Source organism: Lycorma delicatula, chromosome 12 (assembly GCF_047948215.1).
Source record: "Lycorma delicatula isolate Av1 chromosome 12, ASM4794821v1, whole genome shotgun sequence".
NCBI classification, from domain to species: Eukaryota; Metazoa; Arthropoda; class Insecta; order Hemiptera; family Fulgoridae; genus Lycorma; species Lycorma delicatula.
The window spans coordinates 13,357,957-13,379,611 of NC_134466.1; the positions used below are offsets into that span (position 1 = coordinate 13,357,957).

General features: G+C 30.1%; 1 protein-coding gene across 5 annotated transcripts in view; it reads right to left on the minus strand.

Annotated features, from left to right (window-relative positions):
• The window catches only part of faf (ubiquitin carboxyl-terminal hydrolase-like faf), a 173,171-nt gene that overhangs the window by 143,512 nt on the left and 8,004 nt on the right, over nt 1–21,655 (minus strand). For 4 of the 5 annotated variants that reach the window (XM_075380487.1, XM_075380491.1, XM_075380488.1 and 1 more), the window contains exons 2-5: nt 16,512–17,038; nt 8,294–8,573; nt 5,463–5,688; nt 1,268–1,402 (exon numbers count right to left, since the gene is read on the minus strand). In XM_075380487.1, coding sequence (XP_075236602.1) covers nt 1,268–1,402; nt 5,463–5,688; nt 8,294–8,573; nt 16,512–16,577 — 707 coding nt within the window. In that variant the 5' untranslated portion in view covers nt 16,578–17,038. Of the gene's footprint in view, nt 1–1,267; nt 1,403–5,462; nt 5,689–8,293; nt 8,574–16,511; nt 17,039–18,662; nt 18,799–21,655 lie in introns of those variants that run through there. The other variant, XM_075380489.1, reaches the window with a different exon arrangement.

Sequence of the window (21,655 nt, forward strand, 5' to 3'; positions counted from 1 at the left end):
ACAAACTAATGTATTCCTTTCTGTTGTGAAAAATAAGTTATGCACATTGCTTTAACTCAGCAGGAGAAAAATACTAATAGAAATAAGAAAAATGGAATGTATATAATATTTTGTTTTATTATTTTATTTTTCATTTTTATTAAGAAACCCAGTGAACAGAATAAGTCAAAAGCACAGAAAAATTTAATCAAATTCTTCTCTAAAATTAGCTACTTAATTGAAATGTTGACGGGTAATTTTCATTTAACAAACTTTATATATTTATTCTTTATTTTTTCAGTGACTAATGATGAGAATGAATTTTTGAAGCATATGACCAGAATTCAAATCCAGAACCTTCTGGATAACAAGTAATAAGGTTTATGACCAACTGTTAAATTACTATTACTGTTGACCACAGCACTAGTGGGCAATCAGTTAATGGTATATTCTAGTACCAACTTAAACTTACTTCTGAAATGACACTGACTTTAATAAATAGCCCTTGTATAATATTATTTTGGAATTTAAATAATTTTATTTCACTTCAAACCATCAAATTTCGTATCAAGAATTACAAATAAATAATTGCTATGAAAGCTGTGTTAATGTCTTATACATTGTTTTTTTTTTGTGTATGTGTGTGTATGTCCACACATGTACACATACACACATATGCATGCACACGCATATACTGACAATGTGTGAATACATAAACACATTCACATGTGTATACTAATAATAAGTAGTTACCACAATCATGGTACAAGTCAAGACAGTTAACTACCCTTATATTCCTCAATGGATAAGACCTATTTCACAAACCACTTTTATTTATCCATGATCCCTTCTTTCCTGTTATTTGTTCTGTGGTTGCAGATCTGACCCTACCATACTAAGGATGTCAGAACTTGAAAAGCCAGTGAATTCTTGGTATCTGGTAGAGGGAGGCTGCCTGTGGACAAATCTAGGACTCTTTAATTCCTAATGTTCAACAGCTGGTCAATTTATCCAGTGGCAACAAACCTAACATCTAAAGGTTACGGCTCCCCCATAAGAGAAGACACCCTTTCACCATTCCCTATATAGCTAGCCCTTACGGACTTTACTGAAGGTCATCTTTGAAACCTCAGCTTTTGACATATTCCAGTCCACCTTGGCCAGGATGCTAATGATGTGAATGCTATGACATCCCCATCAGTGTACTACTACTTAATGAACTCAGACAAATGGTAAAACTTAATCTTATCTACATCCTCAAAATAATTAATTTCATTGATTTACTTACTTATTAATAAGATCAACTAGCCATCCTCTGGGCGATCTTGCATCAGAAGGTGGTCTAGCAAATAACTCCTCATCTGCTAGTGCCGACCCTAATGGTACTGACTCCGATGGTCTGGACGCATTGAACGTATGAAACCTAATAATAAATAATATTAATATAAAATGGATTAAAAATGAAGAAGCTAGAACAATATATATATATAAAAGACAATCTAAAAACTAACAGCCAACATGAGACACAGGACAAAAATAAGTATCAAGGTTTTAAAGTTATTACATTTTTCAATTTTTAACTTCCAATAATGAACAACAAATAAATTAAAGAACATCTTACGTGGTTTGTCCATGTTAAAGTGTTCAATGATAGCACCTTTCATCATGCAGCACATATCTAACCAATAGGAGAATCTGTTCATACATTAACCAACATGTCTGGAGTAATGGAAGCTTCAAACCTTGTAATAGCTGTAAAAATAGGGACGCATATGTAAGCATTTTCTTAAAAAATTCAATACTGCCATCACCAGCATTGCTAGTTCACAGCTGCCTTCCTAACAGATGCTTTAGAATTAAGCAGGGAAGAGTACCTGACATGTTCAATATTTTCTTCAGACACCCTTGATCATCCCATACTTTTCTCTTTGCACAGATATCCAGTCATTTCAAACTGATCAAACAATCAATGAATACTATCGTCACTTGGAAAATTACAATTAAACTTTTTACAGAATACATATTGAATTGAACTTCACAATACAAACCGCAAAACAAACAAGGTTTTCAGTTTAGGAGTCGTCATGCTAGTGGCACTGTCAAGCAAAAAGATAGGGAATCGATCAACAGCCATGCCCACAAATAATGCACAGATTCACCATTACAAGCCAAAGACCAAACAATAGGTATGAGCAGGTGAAAGTGCACCAAAGAAACCAAAAAGGATTCTATCTGTAGAATTCATGGCTAGGGTTATTTTTGGAATTCTAATCGTGTGATACCCAAAGATTATTTGATAAAAGGAAGGACGATCACCAGGAAGTATCATGCTTTACTGCTGAACCAGTTGCAGGGCACTACCAGGCTAAATATTACACCTGGCTTAAAGAAAGTGCTTTCACCATGATAATACCTCTAAAATTGTTGCTGCAAAACTTCATGAACTATACTTTAAAATGTTTCCAAATGTGCCACATTTCCCAGATTTCTCAGCGGTGAGGGTAAGGTGAAAAGTTCTGTGCCTCACATAGAGATTATATTAGTACACTTAACTTCCTGAAAGCATCATATGATTCTTTTCTTCATTAGCTTATTATAAAAGTTCAAGTCTCTTACAATAAGGGTCAAAGTAGCGAATTAGGACATTTTTTGGAAAAAAGAAAAAATTCTGGCAGTGATTAATTACGTTTTCTGAAAGGTTTAAGTACAAAATAAATTAAAGAAGAACTTGATATGACATTGGGAGACTCTTCTCCATTAAATACAACAGCAGTTAAATATTGCGGTGTTTAAAGTGAGTCAAACATGCACTAAGTATGAATCACACAGTAGACATCCCTTCTGATCTGACTACACCAGAAATGATGGAAAAAAGGTATAAAATTGCTTTGGCAGATTAACAAGTCACACTGCATAAATTTGCAGAGTCTGTATGCATATCAACAGAATTTTTGCACAATATTGGGCATGAACAAGCATCTACTAGATGGGTGCCACGTTTCCTCACGCCCAACCAAAAACAATGCCAAAAATACATCTCTAGTTCTTTCAGCACAATCCAGAAGAAATTTAAATTGTTTTGTGACAATTAATGATAGTTGGGTTCACAAAGCAGCAGTCAGAACAATCAGTTGTAAAAGGTTGTCCTGCTCCAAAAAAAGCAAAATTGACTTTATTCTTTAACAAAATTATGGCAACTGTTTTCTAGGATGCACGTCAAAATATTTTCACTGATTATCTAGAAAAGGGTGAAGCAATTAATGGCAAACATTAAGCAGTACTACTGCAGCAGCATCATCTCAGCAATGAAATTAAACATAATTTGGCAAAAAAAAGTGCTTTTCTATCAAGCCAATGCTCCAGCTCGCACTTCAGTCATTGCAACAATAAAAATCAATGAATTACAGTTCAAACTGCTCCAACACCCTCCATATTCTCACCTGATTTGGCTCCCAATTACTATCACTTGTCTCCTAACAACAACAAAAATGACGAAAAGATTTTTAACCAATGGCAAGTTATTGCCACCGTAGAAGGAGTTGGATAAATTGACATATTGACTCGCATAAGCACTCTTGTGGAAAGTTGGGCTAAAAGTATAGACATTAGTGGTGCCTATGTTGAAATAGATTAAAATGTTCCCAGAAAAATGTTTTATTATCTAGGCTCTGAACTTTTCACCGTACCCTTGTACTTCCTATTCCCAAACCTCAAGAAATAGCTCGCTGGATAAAGATTTACTTCAAATGATCAGGTCAAAGCTGAGACAACCTTATTTTGCAGAGTTGGAAAGATCCGATTATATAGAGGGTATTAAAAAGTTAATAGCTGGTCTAAATGTATTGAATTACAGAGGAACTGTGATGAAACGTATAAAAAAATTTCTGAAAATCTTGTTTTCTGTGTCAAACCAAACGACCCTCATGTAAATATGAACAAATATATCACACCACTACAACAATGACTTAGATAAATTATATTTTGAGTTATTTATACCATATTTTAAAACATAATTTATTCTACACTGTTATGCTAATTTTTTAAATACATTTTTTTTACAAAAGAAAATTGTATCCCTGTTGTATTTTTTTAGTTTTTTTTTTTAAAGAAGACAGTGCAAGAATTTATATTTTTAGTTAAAAATACTGTTGTAATTATAAAGATTATTGAATTATTAGAATGTTTCCTTATTTTTCTTCATACAACACTACCATACTCGGAGTTGTGGTATTGTTAACACTTATTCATTAGATCAGTCATATTCTGTCACTGACACAGCACTAGATCTACGGACATCTTTACTGCCTAAAAATCTACTGCGACAAGTGCCATAAAACAAGATGTCACTGTGTTGTTTCTATATAAATGCAGATTATGTGACAACTAAATTTTCTCTATTTAAAAAAAGGGTAGTTTTTTTGACATGTTAAACCTTAGATCATAATGAAAAAATCAAATTTTTTAAGTTTTTAACATAAGGTACAGGCTCTTAATATATTCAATCAAGGCTCAGTATATCAAAAGTGCAATTATTTGGTTGTGGTAGTCATACTAGGTGTGCAATAAGGCAATAATTTTATTATCCAGAAAAAATGTGCAATACTTTAAATCATCTTACGAATTTAAATTAGTTTGTTTAAACAAACTAATTTTAAATAGCCTGCACATAATTATCTAAATATGCACATGAAAATGACAAGTACTCAGCAGAACTGAATAAATACACATATAATTTAAATCATGTCAAGTGCCTCCTTAATATCTGGAGGAATAGCTACCACAACATAAACATAACCATCAATATTGTGCAGCTCTCACCATGTATAAATATATCCTGAATCTCCTAAACCACTGTGAGAAGAATAGATGACCAATGTCTATAAAGAGCCTGAGATACTTCTTTAGATGAACTGGTCTTTTTCATGATCCATCTAAAGGTAATCACTATCCACTTCTTCTTTCCTTTATCATTATTTCTTCCCATGATTTTCTAACGGATTTTGTTAGACAACCACTACATCCATATAAAGCATGTGAACCTCTTTAGAGTTACTCTACCTTTCTTATTTATGTGCTCTGATGATGAGGGGCTCTGCTATAGACCTGCTCAAGGTATATATATGCTTTTTATCAGTGGTTGGCTATATACAAAGAGCTTATCCAAGGCCGAGGAGCTTTATAGTAAACCAACTTATACTTCTTAATTAGATACGCAGATTTAAAAATGTGTATAAGTGATTTTAAATATAAAAAATATACTTTACCAAATAAAAGATATTTAAGAAAAAATGTATATATCATTTAAAACAAAAAAATCAATAACGCATAGTACAAAAAACAAATAGTGCAGATTCCAAATTTTTTTTTAAATTAACCCATAGCCTTCTGCAATTAAGTTAAAATAAACTGACACACATACCATAAATATTTGATAAAATGTATACTTATTAGAACTGAGCACCATAGCTTCATAAAATGCTTACTTGTTATTAGGATTGAGCACCATAGCTAATAAATCAAGTAACGGAAACCAGTCTTGAGACAGTTTTACAACACACAATTCAATTAATCTATCACAGTTCTGCAATATACAATTATGAATGTTAAATTTCCAACTGTTAACAGCATCATCCGTTAATATCTTTGTAAATGATATCGTTAATCCTTCCCTAAAAAATCTTTGACATGCTTCGCTCCGAACATCCTGACCTGTTATAAATTAATAAAAAAATCATTTTTATCTAACATAAAAAGTAAAAATATAATTAATTTAATTTATATCCAAGTTATGTAAAAATATAGCTACAATGAAACATTTAAAGACAAATTTCTGCTTTATAACACTTAATACTTCAATTCTTGAAAATTATGAGTTTTATGCTTTTTATTTTAAAGCTAGAAGAGACAAAAGAATCACCACAAAGTTCTGTAATTATATTTACATTACATTATACACTTACAGCAAACTAAATTGTACCTTTGATTTGAGTGTTTATTTTTGTCTTTCTTAGCACTGTTATTTTAACATTTGCAATTTACACATTTCAGGATACCTCCACTCTCTAAACTACTTTTAGCAACGAATCTTCCCGAGCTGGGGTAATAGAGTAAATAGTGATGTAAGTTCCTCCCACTTTTTAACAAAGAAAAAATTATACATCAAACAAAAACCAATAATGTGTAGTGCAAAACACAAATAGTGCAGATTCCAATAATTAAAAATTTAACTCATAGCCTTCTACAGTTAAATTAAATTAACACTAACACACATAATATAAATATTTGATGAAATGTTTCCTTGTTATTAGGATTGAACAACATAGCTTGTTTAAATGCTTATTTGTTATTATGAGCCTGACTGTCATAGCCTCTTCTACTTTGTCCTTCCTGCTCTAACGGTTCCCTATTTCTTGAATCTAATCCATGTCATTTTTTTTTTAATTTTAGGTTTTTAAACATTACACATCAGATTGAGTAAATCCATTGTAACATTTAAAAATCTAAAATTGTAATTAAAAAAAAAAAAGGATTAGTTTCAAGAAATTGTAGAAACGTTAGAGCAGAAGGGACAAAGCAGAAGAGGCTATGGAACGGTGAATGTGAGGAGCTTAACATTGCAATTTATTTAACAATTCCAACTCAGGAAGACTAAGTGCTAAAAATAGTTTTGCGAATGGAAGTACTTCAAAACACTTGGATGTACTCCAAAACTACAAATTTTAAGAGTGGCAATGCTAGAAAGGCAAAAAATAACAATCAAATCAATTATGATAATCTTAGCAGATATATAAAATATTGTGAAAGTCTTTATACCTTTACACCTCATATGGCAAGTAATAAATACATATGGCAGAGTAATCTAAACAAATAATTTTACAAACCGAACAGCATCAACCATGCTGAGCAAAGGTGTGCATTTTTTGTCATTATAAATTATTTTCATAAAAAGTGAATAAATACGAACAAGGTTTGAACAAAAAATATTTATAAGTTTTAAATTTTCTAGGCTGTATGAGTCCAATGGTAAATTTTTTTTGTTGCGTTGGTAAACTTGTCCCTAATGTATGTTTACATCGGTAGCCATATTGGAAGCTTAGTTTATTGTTGACTGTTGAAAAGGTTATACGTGTTTTTAGCAGGGTCGGCAATTTTAACTAGTGGAAAAAAGGAAACAAGAATTTGCATTAAATTTTGCTTTAAGAATGGAATAAAGTGCAGCACTGCATTGGACATGTTGAATGTTGCTTTTGGCGTTTCTTCTATGAATAAAACAAGCATTTACAAGTGGTACAAATGTGTCCAACAGAGCCATCAAGATGAAGACAATGAGCACCCTAGACAACATCTGATGATGATGCTGAAAAAGTGAAGAAAATGATTATGGACCATCGCTGAATCACTATCATAGAGTCAATAAGGATTACTACCTGAAGGTTTTACAATGTTTGTGTGACACAATCCAAAAAAAAATACCTAGATTTGTGATGAAATAATTCATGGCAATTGCATCACATTAACGCATCTGCTCACATTTCAATGATCGTTTGAGAATTTTTGAGCAAAAACAAACACTGTTGCCTTTGCCTCTGCAACCGCCGAACATGGCTCCCTGTAACTTTTCCTATTTCCCAAACTGAAAAAATCATGAAAGGTAACATTTTGTCAACATTGAAGAGATAGAAGACTGAAGGAGCTAAGTACCATACCAGAAATGCTTAGAAGACTGGAAAAAGTACTGACACAAATGTATTGTATCAGTCAGTAAAGAATTTAAAGGTGACAAAATTGATATTTTGTCACAAAAATTAGATTCTGTGTATTTTTTAACCTAGTGTGTGTATTATATGAAAAAAAAAAACAATTTCAGCGTGAGGATACATATAAGAGGTTATCTTTAAAGTAAAGACAGTTTCATTGTAAAAAAAAATTATTCTGAAAACACTTTATAAATATTTTTTTATTTCTCAAACTACATACCTTATACCACTTCTCTACATAATTGCCACATGAATTAAGGCATTTATTGTGCTGATCCACCAACTTCAATATACCCTCATTGTATTCTTCTGCCGCCAGTTCATTTAGCCACTGATTATTTGGATTTTTTGTGACGTTCCGTTACGACGTGCAACACCCAATGTGTACAAACCTTTCTGAAGCCTAAATGGTCATGAACAGTGCAACCGATAACAGCTCTTGAAACATCAAGAAAAAGAAGGCCAGGTCGGAAATGTTTGAGTGACAATCTTTACTGTTCTTAAAAACCTTTAAATTCTAAAACTGTTTAAAAAAATAAATAAAAATCATAACTTACCAGTCTTGCAAAGTTGTATAGAAGCATTGATTAAAATTTCTAGTTCTTGATCGGGTAATACTGGTACAACCCATCTTGGACTAGATATTTTTTCATCAAGCGTAACAAGCTTAGAATGTGGAAAATCAGGATCTTGACAAGAGCAATTAATATCATTACAGCCTTGCTGCAACTCCTTCTTATCATCCACTGAAGATGGCCCTTCTATCTCATTGTTAGGTGGATCATTCAATTGTAGGCTAAGCGTCGAAGGGCCACCAGTCAATTGTGGAGGTGGTGGCTGCAAAAATAGATGTTTATATTACTGGTACTGCAAAATAATTTCATAATTTTTAGTTGTCTACAGATTTCTTAAGTAACACAAAAACATCAACAGAATGAATTACTGACCATAATCATATACTGCAAAATAAACATGTAAAAACTAAACCTACTATATAAATACTAAATTACATAAAAAACTGAATATTCATTCCTTCGTATTGTATTATTTACTATATCTTTTTGAAAACAATCCATACACATGGGAAAAAATAAAACAAAAGTCTGCTAACAAGTAAATTATATTAATTAATGAAAAAAACTTAAGCATTGTACTCTACTGAACTACGAACATAAGTAAACATTCACGGATTTTTTGCTTTTATTACGGTCTATATAATAATATATTATAATTTAAAGTCAGTCAGCACATTCTCTACAAGCAAACACATTTAAAATGTGCAATTTAATAATCAATTTCTATAAACAAACATTATTTCCAACCCACATTATACTCTTTATAAAATTAGAAGCCATTATCTAACATCTTCATACATTTACTTTATTTAATACATATATATATATATATATATATATATATGTAACATTAGAAACCATTGCTCCAGATACCTGTTCCTTCTTTATCTAGTTGGGCTATAGTAAGTGATGTTTTAGTACTTTTAATGTTGAAAATATGTCACATCAATTTCTGTTTTTGTTTACGCAAGATATTTTTTATTTGTGAATATGGACTACTCGTGTTATATTATTTAATTTTTTTATTAATTTAGTTATAGTGTATTCTCAAACTTAAAGATAAATACAAGCGATAAGTTTATGTAAGTAGGAAACATAGTGGTTTTCTCTTAAATGTATAATTCTTTTGCATAATAACATGTGACCTGTACCCAAATCATGGGTAAAGGAGTGTTGCCACCTACAATCCTGATCTTGCACCATGAGTTTTTTTTTCTTGTCCTCTCAAAATGTTGCAACAACTTCAGCAACAATGAGTGGATCAAGAATGGCTCGGACACTGAGGTGAACAATTCTTTACTACTGGGGTAAGTAAGCTCACATAATGATGAGACAATTCCCTAAGTGAAGCTGGGAATTAAATGTTGGAAATATTAATACTTCATTATCACTGAATAAATAATAACTTTTCTAGAGTCATGTCTAATTACTGAACAATGCTCAAACTAATATAATCGATCTATCAATTTATGCTAACAAATTTAACAATAAGAAAAGGATTTGTTTGGTCTTATTATGAAATACGCATTAAAAATTTCAGCTACTAATAATACTTGCTATTTAGGTTCAACAATATTAATAAGATTTAATGAAAGCACATATTTGCATCTAACGTCATTAATTTTTTGTATTTTTTTTATTACTGGCCAAAGAAAAACTGAGCTAACAAATAATAAGTATATAATAAAAATAAATATTAAATATATATAAGATTAGAAGAATTAGTAATATTGGAATATTTACATTTATAGAAGAAAAAAGTTTAAAATGGTTGCAGTTCAAGAATGAAAAAAGTAGTTTATCTGTTAAATAAAGAGGTAAAAAAAACGGGGCGGTTAAAAGTTCATGAAATGTAAAAGCTAATTGTTAATCATTATATTTCAAAAACAATGTAATATGAATTTTATTTAATATTAAATTTGTTTTTACAACCAGTTCTAGATAACATGTTAATAATAATCTTATGTACTAATATAATTAGCAGAATTAAAAATGTAGAATTTAAAAATTTCTCATATTTAAATGTCTATCTATTGTTACTATGAGACAAAAAATAATATATCTAGTTTGTGATCGGTGAACTAAAGATGTTTACATAATCTTGTCACTAATATATACCTTTGTGACTAATAAAAACTAGAACAAATACAATTTCAGTTGTACTGCAAATTTAATTGGTTATTATGCAATAATTATTGCTGTTTTCAAAAATACTTCATTTACATTTAATTTGATTTAACCTTATCTTTGAGTTTAGAATATTATATACATCTTCTATTACTATTATTACATAAATATTTTCATTATACTGAAACACACAATAATTTATTAATCATTAATTCAACTTAAAAAAAAAAGCCAATATAACATATTTATGGAAATTGCTTTATTGTACTACCTAGATAATTTGTGATGTACAAGCAATAAATCTTAGCTTACAAAACAAGATTTTAGAACCTAAAATATTATTATGAATGGATCTCTTCAATTGTTTTCTAAATTAGTGCGTTAAAATAGCCCCACAACACAAATAAATTCTGTAATTATACACTGTTTAAGTGAAATAGAAAGTAAAATTTAACTAAAAGATAACTTAGTTAATTTAAAGAAGCCAAGTGCCGATTACTATCTTTTGCTGTTTTCTGAGCTTAAAGATATACAGCACCATCTGCAAAAAGCAGCTTACTCATTTTGGTACTTGCAAAAGAGAAAAATTATAAAGTTTTTACAGTGTCTTTATAACAAAATTGTGCACGCACACACACAACATTCCCCCGCTCCCCCAACTCTCTCAATCCCACCCACCCACTTTTTTTTCCCAGAAAAATGAACCCACTATTTTTTCCATTTTTTCATTTGAACCCACTATTTTCCAGAAAAATGAAAGGCAGAGGGAAGACAAAACCACTTGACCATAATGATAACAAGAAAAGCTGTAGAAGTTATCATTCCCTGAGAAACTTAACTGAATATCAGAAAATTATTGTAAACTACAAGAACTTTTAAAATAATTTTTACAATAAATAATAAATAACTATAAATGCTAACAATGACTGCGCTGTCAGGAATAATTATGGTGTACAAAAAAATCACTTTACTTGTAATACCACTGACAAGCGCTAAGGCACAATCCACTGGTGTACTTATCTGCACAATCACCATGAATCACAACAATTTAAGCTCAACTTCATCCAAAGCCAATGAACTTAGATTTATACACCAGGTTGACTTGAATGTCATAAATTAAGATAGGGAAAAACAATAAAAAAATCAGAGCAAAACAATACAACAGTACAATTAGCCTTTCCTCTAACATGTAAACAGAACCAGTATTCCCTTGTCTGATTTAAGGGTTGTCTTTTTTTATATATCCTTATAAAATGTTGAACTGATTAATAGATTAGCTAGCAATAGCTGATACCAGCAAGCCTGTGAAGTTAAAAATTCATTTTTATAATATGCCATTTGATAACTACTGAAGGATGGTTAAATAAAAAAGTTAAGTTTTAACTATTAAATTATTATTTAAACATTTTGGTCTGAAATTCATTAAACTTTGTTCTCACAGTCCAAATCACCAGGAAACATAAATGGACAATATTCAAGCAACAAATTCTAATAAATGAGTCTCCTTTATTTTCATAACATATCAGAAGCTTCTGGGAAATTTTTTAACTAATCCCTTTAATGAAGTCTGACAATTATCTGAAATCCATTGAACAGAGACTTTTATCTTGCAATTTTATAACATAATTTGTAGATTGTGAATAATTTGTTTAACCGCTTCGATATTCGTCATTATTCTTTTAAGTGATAAGGCATACCGTTCCGTTGCTCGTCACAGAAAAAAATCTTACCTTATTTAAGAAACTAACCTGTTGATAGACAGCTTCCACTTGAACATTGTACAAATTGCTGGTATATTCTATGAATAATCTCTGCTGGTTTCATCACTTCTGAGTTAAAGTGTATCACTACTTACATTTATTTTTTAATACAATCGCACAAAGGAGCACTTTTAAATATGATCACAAACAGCTAACAGCAATGAATATAAAAATATCCAAAACTTTACTAGACTGTTGTTTCACTTCAGTACACAGTTTTTTTCCTCCTAATAATAATAATGCGTAGCAAATACTTTGAATCACCAAACAGAGCTGTCTGCTTACTCTGATGAATGTTAAGTTAATAAAAACAAGTGAATAAACTGTTTGCAATTTGCTGAGAACAAGTCATTTGCCCAGCAAACTGTTGTTTTATCAATAATAAATATGCTGTAAGTTAACTGTTAATATCAAACAGTTTCAAAAGCAAATCAATCTTATAAATGAAAATACTGTATTATTAAAGTGCAGAATAAAAGGTTAATACAACTATCAACCAAAACATCCTGCAGCCAAGAGAAAAATATTAAACTGAAACTGTTGTTTTCAAACGCATAAAACAAGAAGTTTTAAAACAAATATAAAGGAAAAACGAGTCATGAACAGTTACAGATTTATTTCCAATGGACAGATTAGATTATATAAGGTTATGATTTACAGTTCGTATAAAAAAAAATATTTTTTTTAAATCTTTCAAACATATTATCTTTAGCATTTTTTAGATTATGTTGATTGTTGATATAAACCAAGTGTGGTGGTATTTTTTTTTTGTAAATTGCTACTTCAAGTTTCAGTGAATGTATAATTTTTATTGTACTTTATTTAACTATATTAAATATGTACTATACACATATTTGTGTAATTCTAACAGAAAAGTAATTTTAATAAAAAAGAATATGAAGGAAAGAAAAATTTCCATCAAAATTATCATGAAATTTAGCAATATGTTAAAAGAGGGCAGTGATAAATAGCATTAACAGCTTTGCAAACAAGTTCAAGGAGGTATGTGCTGTATTCTTCAGTTATTGAACCAACTGCATTCTCCATTCAGAGTCTGAATCTGTAATAAACTTTGTCTGTATTCAGTCAGGTTTCCTAATTGTTATAGTAGAGATTTTTAATTCTTCCTGTTATTATCAATATCAAAAACATAGTAATAGAAGATGCATACTTATGTTAAACAAAAGCCACAAATAAAACATTTGCCGCAAGTAGCTGTTCAACTGGTTTTTACATCCCCATATGACTGTATGGTTTTCTAATTCAGGTCAGCATGCTTTGCCTAATCACAAAATATGTACTATTATTCTATTTCATAAGAAATAAAATTTTCATTATGATGCAATCGCAAACAAAAATTCAATAATATGGTTCTTCTCTTTCAATTTTGTATTTTTTCCAAGATCTACAATTTACAATTCAGGCAAAGCATCTTATTTCATAACTACTCTCGTTTGTCAGTGTAAACGTGCAAATACAAAAACAAAGTATATTAGTTATCAGTTAAGGAAACAAATAACAATAATTACAGGAATAGAGTGGGCTGAGCTAACAACTTAAAACAAACATATCATTGACGTTAAGTGACAACTGTAGCAGTATAATAATATTTATAATGTACATCTCATATTAATTCAAAATTACATTAGAAATACATTTTAACATATAAAGCAGGATTTATACTACATAAAATATAATTTATATTGTACAGTTAACAAAATATATAAAGATAAGTTAGAACAGAAAGGAAGAGAAAAGTATATCAAACAATTAACACTAACTGTTAACACGTTTATGGATGGTGTCCATCACTGTTACAGACAGCTACACACGATTCCAATTTCCATTATGCGTTGCTATATTAACATGTAATAACAAAGTGATTTATATTCAGTTGTATACAACATCTATTTTGTGAACCATTTTAAATATAATTTTGCAATCTAGTTTTACATCCTTTAGTGATTCTTGCCAACTGTTTACTTATTGAACGAATGTTGTTTAAATATTTTATATTTTGATGTGAATGTCATAATGTTTGTTAGTTGAGATCAGATCACAGTTACAATTTTGTTACTACACATATACATTATTAATATTATTATTTGTGTGAGCAAACATCGTTTTCTGAGTTATTCTTGTTGTAATGTAATCAGTACATGCGACTCCCTCTGGAGAAGGGGGCGCGCGCACTGCTCCCTCCAAATAAGTAGGGCCCATTTTGGTGTATTCCTGCTAGCCCATAAGGTGCTAGTACCAAAAGGACTTCAGTGGACGGACTGAAGGGGAATCACACTGGGAGCACCAGGCTCAAAAGCCTTATCTCCCTCGGACAGACCCAACAAACATTTTATACGCTGGTCCATACGGATAGAAACGCAAATCACCAATCTGTCCATAAATAAAACTTAAAATTTATAACAGCCATTAAACAGCCCATGAAATACGCCCGCTTATAGAATGATACCAGCAGCAAGGAACATTGTCCAGGCTCTGCGATGAGTAGGGAGAAATATTGAAACTCCCACCATTCTTGCATTCCATTCCGTGATGTGAATGTTAGTAGTATTTTTTTGTTAAGCGTATATTCTTTATATATATATTTTTGTATAACGGTTTATTACCGCATTCAATATATATGCTTATTATTGAGTTTGGAAAAAGTAGGCCTAAAAGAATGGTTACTAGTCCCTGCAACTCATCTCTGAATTAAGAAACTATACTTCAGATTTTGCAAAATAACAATTTTAGTGATGACAAGGATGATGATTCTAACTATAAAATAACAAACTAATCCAATATTTTAAAAATATATCAATGAACCTAGTGACAAAGAGCAAGACAATTTCCAAGCTTCCAAATATAAAAACAAACATTAAAAAAGACAGCTAAATAATTAAAAATATAAGTTTTCTCCAAAAAAAAAAACCAATATAAGATGGCTGTTCAGAAAGTTCTAGACCTGACATAAAACAAGATTTTTCAGAACTTTTTTTAATTTTTAATGTAGTCAACTTAAAATTGATAAATTTAACAAATTTCTAATTTTTTTTTTATACCCTTAGTACAATACAATTTCCCAAATCTGCAAAGTAAGCAGTTGTCTCAGCTTTAACTTCATAATTTTAAGTGAATCTTTGCCCAGCAAGCTATTTCTTCATGTCTGAGAACTAATTGCTGGAAACCAAATCCAGCTAATGTAGCACTTCAAAGCATAGATCATGAAGTTTTACAGCAACAACCGAAGACTCGTATGCATACACAAACTGTGGTGAAGAGCAATTTTTTTGGCCAAATCTGGATGTTTAGCCTAAGTAGCAACCTTGAGTCAGTCCAACAGTGAAGTGTAAATACTCCCCCGATTGTCCTGTCGTTTTACAAATAACATGTAATCTCCACACCATGGAAATCCCAAAAAAAACCATAGCCATGACTTTTCTTGTAGATGGAACATTTTTCACTTTCTTTGCTGCACTTTCACCTGTTCCCACCCACTTTTTGGTCTCTGGCATGTAATGTAACGGCATGTAATCTTATTTTTCATTTCCTACAATAAAAGTCAAAGAAACTCAGAGAATTTTATACTGAACAAGTTAAATACCCTTGAAAAGTATTCAGTCAAATGTGCTTTTGGTCGCCTGTTAACAAACGTGGTACGGGCAAAAAAAGCTTTTTCATATCCAAAACATCATGTAAAATGCAGTAAACATGGTCTAGCAAGATGTTAGCAATCTCAGCAAGCTCACTTACCTTCAGTCAGCTATCATTTAATACAGCATTGCAGATTTTTATGATGATTTCATTGATCAAGCAGCATTTGGGAGTACCCAGCGTTCATCATCTTTAATGGATGTATCAACACATTTAAATTCAGATGCACACTTTTTTACTATCAAAAATAATTGGGAAGTATCCTTTAAATTGGGAACTCATTTTTGTGTGTCTGTTGAGGTTAAATCTTTTAAAACAAACTAGTTTATAACAGCTCAACTAATATTACATTTTTCATAAAAAGTCAAAATTTGTTAACTTTACTTGATCGCCACAAACAAGCAACTAAACATACTCATCTGAAATGTCATAACACACCATCTAAAGGATTGTACTTGACAAATATTATAATTTTATAATATTTGAGCCATCTCTATGTCAGGTTAAGAACTTTCCAAACCACCCTGGTAGAAGCAGATAGCAATGCACATCAAATTTTCTAAAGTTCCAATTTTTCTACCTCCAGCAGGTATTTACAAGTATTTGATCAAACAAACAAATTAATAAAATAAATACATAAATGTGTATAAAAAATTACTTACAGCCACATTATTTTGAGGATCAGGTGGTTCTACAGTAATACCTTGACCTCTGGTAGATATAGTCATTGTGATATTAAATATTAAAACGTTGCCTATAAAACATTACACGTCGCATAAGTTGACCACCACCTCCACTAGTACATTTGATGATCACCAGCAACATTCATTGGTACATACCATTTAATTATATGACAATATATGTTTACAGTAGACAGGCGATAACTAAATTTTTGTCAATGGTATTTTTTTTAAATATTTTTTTCACTATATTATTTATTTTTATTAATATTATGTGTAATTAATATATAATTGATTACCGTACTGTGTAATTATTTTTTTTTTTTTTTATTATTATCAATTAATAATTATAAACAAATTATAATAATAACTTCACTCGGTTACACTTTACAACACTTCTCTATTTTTTCCTTTTCTCTCTACTGACACTATTAAAAAATTATAAAACAACTATATACAAAATTGCCGCAGTAAAATAAAAATATGACGTCAACACTACATTACTGGTCCTGAAACAGAAACAGAACAACCAAGAAATACATTAATCCATTAAAAAAAAAAAAAAAAATTTTTTTTTTAAATATTGTTACTATTTCGATGCTTGGTTTTAATTTAAATCAAATTTTTATTTGTTTATTTTCCTTTTTGAGGATTTTTATTTTAGAATATCCACAGAAATTGCTATTTGTAAAATAAAGCAACAAACAAATGTCATGCAGAATAGGTATCTACAAAAACCATAATACAATTTTATGAAAATTTTGATTACAATAGATACAAAAGTTCAAAAACAAAATTTTAGAAGTAGTGACATATAAACAAAATAAAATGATTTGGAAAACCCCAAAAATGAAAAAAAAAACAGAATATTCCTGAATGGCAACAAAACAAATTTGTTTAAATTAACAACAACACATGCATAGTGAAACCTACTACTTTATAAATTTCCACTACAAAGAAAGCTGTCACAAACTAAAAAAAAAAAAAAAAAAAAATTAAACATCAGTATAGTTTAACTGAAATCACATAAATTAAATTAATTAAATTGCCAAAGATAGTTTAGTGTTACTTTAGTATGTGGTATATCATCACCATAAGGTCTACCAGTTCACCATAATACCATAACTGGTTTACCATAATAGCATTGTGTGTATAATTTATAAATTTAATGTATTAATTACATGAGGTTAGTTTGTGAAGCGAGCGTTAGATTAAGTTTGGTTAAGTTATATTGATATTGTACAAAGTTCAGTACATAGAAACGACATCACCTAACCAAACTTAACCTAATGCTTGCTTGGCACACTAACCTTTCTAATTAACACTAAAAAAAATACAAATTATAAACAGTTTGTAAACAACTTATAATATTAGCTTACTATTTAAAATAAAAATAAAATAAAGTAGGTGGTGTGCTAACGCAGTAGCAGAATAGCGATACTTTAGACTTCAGGATGATGGTAGACCACATACTAAAGTAACACCAATAGTTTTAATAGACTTAAAACAAATTAAAAATTTCAAAAAAATTTAGAGTATTAAATTATTCAGTATATTTAGCACCACATTAAGCAAAAAACTTTGATGACAATCTGAAAAATTAACAGTTTCATTAAACATGTTTATGTCCTTCATATTATCTTTGACAAACAAAAATTTATTAACTCCTCCAATCAACCATTGCAATTTCATCAATGTCAATCATTGCCCACACATTAAGTTTGATTTGATACAATTTTCTGGCATTCCCCCAGTCAGCCACTGAATGTTTTAAATGAATTTTTCCCAACATTCTCACAACTACACAAATCTTGATCCTCTCGCACACAAACCATTACCAAACAGTACACAATTAATTAGATCATTAATAAAAATCAGTTATTAATTTTGTCCTACTTTCCCACACAACACAAACAGATAACTTCTTTATTTTTTATTAAACTACATACTTGCATTTTTAGTGCAGTAAATTCTAAATAACTGTTTGTTTAATAAATTCAAAATTGAAGCTCACTCCTCTGAAAATAGTTTTGCTGAAGAGCCAATTAAGTAAATTACTCGTTTGCAGGAATTAGATTTTTCAAAAATATAAATATTTAGACTTTTCGGTACAACATTCTTTCTCCTACTTACATTTTTTTTTTATAAATTATACAGCAGATGAAAACTGCCAGGCCCCAGAAAGATTCAAATCTATAACCTTACCAATAGAAGAGAGAGAGGTGCTAACATTGTTATCATCTAAGATCTCATATATATTTTAAAACCTAAAAAAAAAATTGGTGCAGGTTAATTACAATTCGTATGTCAACTACTAGAACTATTTTTTTAATCAAAAAAAAAAAACTTGCTGTAGTAAAATAAAATATAAAGGATTTGGAGGTTAGTAAGTTACACCAGCAATATTAAATGATTTGGTAATACAGGATAATTTAAACATTCAAATTACAATAAGGTAACAAATGTGAATATATTTTCCAACCAAAAATTCACATCATTAGTATTCACAATAAACAATTAACCAATTTTTAATTCAACACAAGAATTTTTTTTAATCCTGTTCTTCAAACAATAGTGGTGACTTTCATGTTATCCTCTCCTCATTTCTAAGTTAACAGATTAAATCAACAACTAGACCCTCTGCTACCATAAATTTATAATAGATATAAAAATTTTATAAATTTCTATCTTTGTCTTCCTCTACAATTTTTTATACAATTAATCGACCTTGTTAATTTCCATGAGATTTTGCCACAAATCTTTTTCCTCACCTATACATTTTAAGTTCTCTTCATTTTGAATTATAAAGTAATTTTCAATATAGGCCTCTAATACAGCATTTCAAAGGCTTATATTATTTTTCCAGACTATCTGCATTTCACTATCAATACAAGCTTAACTCTACACTAATGGTTTCAAGAGTTTTTTTCTACTTCTTCGAGCTAAATTTGATACAAACACACTTCTTATACACAGTATAATTTTTTTAGTATTATTCTTTTACTACCGTACCTTTTTACAATCAACTTATTTGTTTCTCCAGTAAAAAACAATTTTACCGTCATTTCTTTCCTTGAATTATAATTCTAAGCTTACATTTTTTCAGCAGTTCCTTTTTAATACTTTTCAATAAAAACAGACAGATGGAATAAATCCTTAATATACTTTTGATTTTCATTGTATCTTCTCTAATCACACTTGCTGCTAAAAGGGAGTGATAAGGGAATCCAGGTTTATTTTCCCTGTACTTTAATTCAGTCACACTTCTTAACAATATTTATTGCATTTAAACCAAATTTTTTTTATGTTGTGATACAATTGAAATGTCAGGTATAAAACTTATACCGTTAGGTTTATACTGGTCGACAGTGTAAGTATTAATAACAAGCTGGCGGTATATATTTTAAGTAAACTGCTAGTTGTCAATCGGGTATTTATTTAACAGTATTCTGCAACAGGTTTTGTAACTAGGCCTATGACTGTGAACAAAGACCATGAAAATTCTTTCGGATCGTTGTCCAAGTTATGACCACATGGGCAATCTCAATATGGAATCACAGCAGTTTATGAAGTTAGATGAAAACAATTGGAAATTCAAGGTGAGAGTAGTATTAATAGCTCTTTGACATTACCAATGAAGACATGCAGAAACCAAGTGCTTCAAAAGCTGCGGAATTGAAAAAGTATGAAATTTATGATGCACGCGTACAAAAAATGTTAGTAGTACACGTGAAATCCAGATCTTTGTCGCATGTTTTAATCTCCAAGATTGCAAATGAAATGTGAACTAAACTGAAAACAATACACAAACATCAATCAAGTGTGAGTATTAATCTATTACAGCAGAAAATTTTTTAATTTGAAGTTTGAAAACGGTATTATAGACTCTCAATCAACAATTCAAAATTTAGTATTAAATGGTAGAAGGAAGAAAAAAAAAATGATAATGTCTGCTGGTTCAGTATAAACATTTCGTGTTTGCTGGGAATTGGTGGCTGAAAATCAACAAACTCTAAGCACTTTAATATCTATGTTGATTGAAAAAGAGCATTTGAAATCTAGTGATGATATTGTAGAGTTAACATGTAAATAACTTTAGTCTCAAATATTTTTCTTATGGAAAGATTGGATGTAAAAAGAATCAGCGTAAGAATTTCTATGACAAATAAAAATACTGTGGGTCATTTTTGTCATAAGAAAGGCCCATATATTGAAAGATTGTTGATTTCATCAAAAGAAATTGTCAGAGACAAATAAACAAAATGTAGATGATTCAAATTAAAGGTCAACCTAAACTGAGTTTCTATGGCAAATTTGAATACAGAATGGTATCTTGATAGCGTAGCATCTGAACATGTTTGGAAAGTATTTACAACTTAATGAGCCAAAACAATTAAAAATAGATGATGATTTTGTAATTACTGTAATTGGTATCGGTACTGGTTTTATTAAATTGTACAATGGAAAAAAGTTCATACATATGAAGATGAGAAATGTGCTATATGTACCCGATTTAAGGATGAATCTTTTCTTACAAGGCAAAGCTCTAGATAATGCTTTTTATTTGAAATTAGATGCCTATGAAGCATGACTAATATACAAGGAAACTAATCACATTTGTGCACTGGCTAGATGGTCAAGTAAACATTTTTACATGATGTTTTGCTTGCATAAATAGAATTTTGTAAACCAAGAGTTCTACAGTTAATGATGTCATAATGAACTTATATAAACAAATTTTTAACATGGTGGCATGAGTTTTGTACATCAAAAAAGTTTTTAAAATCAAGGTGGTATTATGTGTGAAGATAAAAATGAAATATTATTCTGTGAAACCTGTGTACAGAGAAAACAACATCATGACTCATTCAAAGGCAAACAACAGAAGTTGGAACCCTTATCCATCCTGATGTTGTGGTCCTATGGAAGTTGATAGATGGCTCTAGTTACATGTTTTTATTGAAAGATGACTATTTGCATTGCAGAGGATGAAACATTACTATTTGCAAGTACAAAAGGACTGAGTTTTTTCCACATAAGAATGTAGTAACTTTAGACAACAGATATTTTTATTCCATCTAAATTGAATAATTTCTCGATTTTTGACTGTAATGTCAATATGATGA